The sequence below is a fragment of the Passer montanus genome, unplaced genomic scaffold (genome assembly GCF_014805655.1).
Source record: "Passer montanus isolate IOZ18808 unplaced genomic scaffold, ASM1480565v1 scaffold68, whole genome shotgun sequence".
Taxonomy (NCBI): Eukaryota; Metazoa; Chordata; class Aves; order Passeriformes; family Passeridae; genus Passer; species Passer montanus.
In genome coordinates, this window is record NW_024371926.1 from 140600 (window position 1) to 145177 (window position 4578).

The following is a 4578-nucleotide window of genomic DNA, read 5'->3' on the forward strand; positions in this document are numbered from 1 at the left end:
GAATGCTGCCACAGCCAGATCCACCAGCGCCCAGAGCTTGTTACACCCCGAGGAACTGCACTCAACCGTCCGCAGCAGAGCGGGAGCACGGGGGAGGACGCAAACACGCGCCCGCCCAGCCAACAGGTCCTTGAGGAAACTTTCGGCCGGCCCGGAGCCGCGGTGCCCGCTCCCGCCCGGCCGCAGCCCCGGCACCGAGCCCCGTGGCCGGGCCGGGTGGCACCGGGCGGGGCGGGCGCGGAGGCCGCGCAGCCACAGGTGATTTGCCCACAGTTCCGCGCGGAGGCGGCGGCTTCGGGCACCGCCCAACAAGGCGGCGCGCGGTTGGCCGGCGGCGCGGAGGCGGCGCGCGGATTGGCTGGAGGGGCAGGCGGCGCAGGGGGCGCGCGCCCGCAGGCGGGGCGCCGTGAGGGAAGGCGCCGGAGCCGTGAGGGAAAGGGCTGAGGGAAGCGGCCGGAGCCGGAGCCAGAGCCAGAGCCGTGAGGGAAAGGGCTGAGGGAAGGGTCCGGAGCCGTGAGGGGAAGGGCTGAGGGAAGGGTCCGGAGCCAGAGCCAGAGCCGTGAGGGTAAAGGGCCGCAGCCGTGAGGGAAAGGGCCGGGGCCCTGAGGGAAGGAGCCGAGGGAAGGCTGCCCGCGTTCCCCTCTAGTCCTTCAGCCGCGCTTCCCGGCCATGGCCTCGGACTCCGGGGACGGGCACGCCACGCTGAAGCGGTGCCTCGGTGTGCTCAGAGACGCGAGGAACGACAGCGAGCAGTTCGCAGCGCTGCTCCTGGTAAGGAACCGTGGGATCGCCTCCGGAGAGGGCAAAGGGGAGGCCAAACACCCTGCTGAACACGGGAGTGCCCGGGGGATGCGGAGGGGTGGGGATTGGGAGCTCAGAGCAAGCTGCTTCAGAGCTTTGGGGTTCCCTTCAGCAAAGCAATTGAGCCTGGCCTTGACCTGGGAGTGGGGTCAGTCAGTGCTGCCACACTCTTGAAACACCGTGGTTGATGTCTGGATTAGCACCCGGACCAAGCGCCAGCTCAGTGGGTACTTCCCTGCTCTAAATAAAGCTGGTTTCTGATGTGCAGCAGTTCCATCCCGTACATGTACCAGTTCCTTTTGCTGTGCTCATGCTCACTGCTGTTTTGCCTCGTAGGTGACCAAAGCAGTCAGAGCCGGAGAGGTGGACGCCAAGACTCGCCGCCAGATCTTCAAGGCCATCGGGTTCACGTTCCCGACCCGCCTGCTGATCTCCCAGCAGCCCCCCGCCGGCTGCCCCCCGCACACCTTCCGCGCCCTCGGCCTCACCCTGCTGGCCTGTTTCTGCACCGACCCTGAGCTAGCTGGCCACTCCCAGATCCTGAACAAAATCCCGACCTTCAATGACATCCTGCTGTCCCCCTGCGACCCAGACTGCACATCCATGGTTGATGACGTGTACCAGTGCCTCAGCGCTGTCCTGGCCACGGCCAGGGGCCCCAGGGAGTTGGTGACCAAAGGGACAGTGTCTGCCCTGTGCCAGGCCTACCTGAATGGTGGTCACGGCTCTGAGCGTGCCCTCACGCTGCTTGTGGGGCTGTTGGCCATGGCAGAGGCCAGGTGCTGGCAGAGAGATGCTCCACAGCTCCTGGCTGTGCTCAGCAAGCTCTCCAGTGACTTCCTCAAGGCTGAAGACATGACCAAGTTTGAGCTGTGTGAGGTTCTGCCTCACTTCGTCCCCATGTCACCTCCTCTCACAGAGAGCTCGCAGGGCTCCGAGTGCCTGTGCAGGCTTTACCAAGGGCTGGCTGACGTTTTGGGCAGCAAACTCAGCCAGTCTCAGCGGGACCCCGCTCTGAAGCTCGCGGCCGGCCTCGTGCAGGCCTGTGGGGCTGAGTGGATCCCAGCAGGGAGCTCTGGCAGCAAGTTCCTGGCCCTGCTGGTGAACTTGGCTTGTGTGGAGGTCCGCCTGACCCTGGAGGAGCCAGGTGCCGTGGAGGTGGAGGGGAAGAAAGAAGTGATGGCAGCCTGCTATGTCATTATGGAGATGGGGATCCAGGAGTGCCTGAGGGAAGAGAACCCTCTGCTAGACAACGTGCAGAAAATGCAGCTCATGAGGATAATGGAGGAGGCATTTGGAGCTGTAATTTTCTACTTGAGACAGGTAATGCAGGGATTTAACAAAGGGCAGGTTGTGGGGGTGGCTCTGTGTGGAGCAAACCCTCCCTCTTGACCCACTGTGACTTCCAGACCTGTGGAATGTTGATGTACAGTGACAGTAATGTGTCACTTTGCTTTCTTCATGCAGGTTAAACAGGAGGAGCTGCAAGATCCTTTCATCTTTGCCTCTGTTCGAGTCCTTGGAGCTTGGATGGCAGAAGAGACATCCTCCCTCAAGCAGGAAATCTGTGAGCTCTTGCCTTTCCTTGTTGATTATGCCAGGAAGCTTTTCAAGGAGGGCAGCCCAGCTGTGAGTCTTCCCCAGGCAGAGCTGGTCAGCACGGAGGGCTCTGCCTCACCCCAGGATGCTCTGAGGTGAGCATTTTAAGCACACATTTGTTGCATTTTAGCACAAACCTGCTTAAATATTTTTTTCTATTTTAATTCTCCCTGCAGTGCCACTTCCATGGGGCTTTCTCCCCCGAGATGGATGTAAATGCAGGGCTTAGACCCATTCTACCTCATGCTCCCAGTTTCTTTCTCCTTCCAGATTTCTGCTACCTGGCTTTTGCCATTTGACAGCAGAGGACAGGCCCCGGGACATCCTCATTGCCGAAGGGGCACCAGCACTGCTGTGTGAGTACTTCCTGCAGCAGTGGGAGGTTCTGACCTCAGGGCCCACGGCCCCGGCGCCTCTGACGAGCACTGAAATGAGTCTCCAGACCATGTGTGGGATTTTCCTTAACCTGGTTGTGACTGCTCCGGACCTGCTCAGGTAACAGCTGTGGGAGCTGGCTCTGAGGTTGCCAGTGGGAAGAAAGGGTGTCTTGTGCATCAGGTTTGAGGATCTGTTAACCTGCTGTGCTGAAAAGGGATGTTCCTTTTTCAAACCCAATTTCATTGTACTTTTGGTGCTGTGTTTAACCTTGACATTCTGAAGTGCTTCTTCAGGGAAGCACTTCTTGACAGGGAATGTGTCAAAAAGGGTTTATTTTCTCTCTAGGCGTGACAAAACCTTTTCCTCCTTGATGGATATGTTGCTGAAGTCTCTTCCAGTGCTGCTGCCCCAGAAGCATCACCTGGTTCTGGCAGCCAATGTTGCCACTCTGGGCCTGATGATGGCCAGGATCCTGGCAGGGTCAGCAGGTAAAGGGAGTTCCTATTGGCAAAGCCCAGAGACCAGGAGCTGGGAAGTTGGGCTGGAGAAAGCAAATAGAAGGGAAACTGGTCCAGTTTGTCATTGGAAAACGATAAACCAAAAATGTTTGGGGGCAAGGGACATGTGAAACATTCAGCAGGCTGATGTGCTGGGATGAAGAGATTTCTAGGGCAGGAAGATGTCCTGTTCCACACAGCCCCACCACAGGGCCTGTCTCTGACTGAGCAACCTCTGCATTGTAACACTAATTTCCTTTTATTTCCAGCCCTTCAGGAAACACAGTCCACCAAGGAGTTTTTTGGAGCTGCCATTCTCTTCCTCTGCCAGGCCCACGTGGCGCAGGCAGAGCCCAGCAGCGATGGCCTGGCCGTGGCCGTGTCAGCCGCCTACACGAGCGCCTGGGACGACATCCGAGAGCTCTGGTTCCTGGGGATGCAGGCCTTGGCCGGCTGCGTCCCGCTGCTCCCCTGGCTGCCCCGCGCCGCCCTGCAGGCGCGCTGCCTGCAGGGGCTCACTCAGCTGCTGTCCCGCGTCGCTCCGGCCTCCGTGGATTCCGAGCTCGTCACCGCCTTCCAGGCTGTGCTGGTGGAGCTGGCCAGAGCCAGCCAGCAGTGCAGGGATGTGATCCTGTCCCACCACGGCATGGAGTGGGCCAATCTGTATGGAATGGCAGCTCTGGAGCAGTGTCTGGCCGAGCAGGGAGGAGCCAGCAGCACTCTAGGTGGGAAATGAAGCCAGACACCTGAACAACGTCTGTTCAGCACTTCTGCTGTGCTTTTTGCTGCCAGATGGGCCCAAAAAACCCATTTTCATGACCAAACTTTACAAAACTGGAGTGATGCAGCAGTGCCCAACATGATCAGCCCTGTCCACATTGGAGTGCAGAACTGCTGCTGCCTCAGAACATTTCACCATGCCCTTGCTTGACCTTTTGTGAGGCATGATCAGCCCTGTCCACATTCTTGACAGGGAATGTGTCAAAATGGAGTGCAGAACTGCTGCTGCTGCTGCTGCCTCAGAACATTTCACCATGCCCTTGCTTGACCTTTTGTGAGGATTTCTCTGTAAAAACAGACTGTTTTGTTATTAAAGACATTTTATCATTTTGTTTTCCAAACTCCTCAGTGCTGGAATTCCTTTCTGCCCGGGGCCCTGACAGGATGCTTGCTCCTCCCATTAATATGGTCACAGTTTTGTCACAGTAAGCCCTGCAGGTTTTCACCTTATTTTCTCTGAGTCCTGCACATATTAGTAACTACACATAGAACCCTGAAAAAGGCAGAAATGGGAAAAGCTTTA

General features: G+C 58.1%; 1 protein-coding gene across 1 annotated transcript; it reads left to right on the plus strand.

The window, feature by feature from the left end:
* The first annotated feature begins 521 nt into the window (after positions 1-521).
* On the plus strand, positions 522-4190 carry NCDN (neurochondrin). The gene is made up of 6 exons (XM_039729061.1): positions 522-771; positions 1138-2124; positions 2269-2495; positions 2671-2895; positions 3124-3266; positions 3545-4190. Exons 1-6 carry the CDS (start codon positions 670-672, stop codon positions 4009-4011), a joined length of 2151 nt encoding a protein of 716 aa, XP_039584995.1. The 5' UTR covers positions 522-669; the 3' UTR covers positions 4012-4190.
* The last annotated feature ends 388 nt before the right edge of the window (positions 4191-4578 follow it).

Coding starts and splice junctions, on each gene's coding strand:
- NCDN (XM_039729061.1), top strand. CDS start 670: ATGGCCTCGGACTCCGGGGACGGGCACGCCACGCTGAAGCGGTGCCTC. Junction 2,496..2,670: donor TCACCCCAGGATGCTCTGAG/GTGAGCATTTTA, acceptor TTCTCCTTCCAG/ATTTCTGCTACCTGGCTTTT. Junction 2,896..3,123: donor ACTGCTCCGGACCTGCTCAG/GTAACAGCTGTG, acceptor TTTTCTCTCTAG/GCGTGACAAAACCTTTTCCT.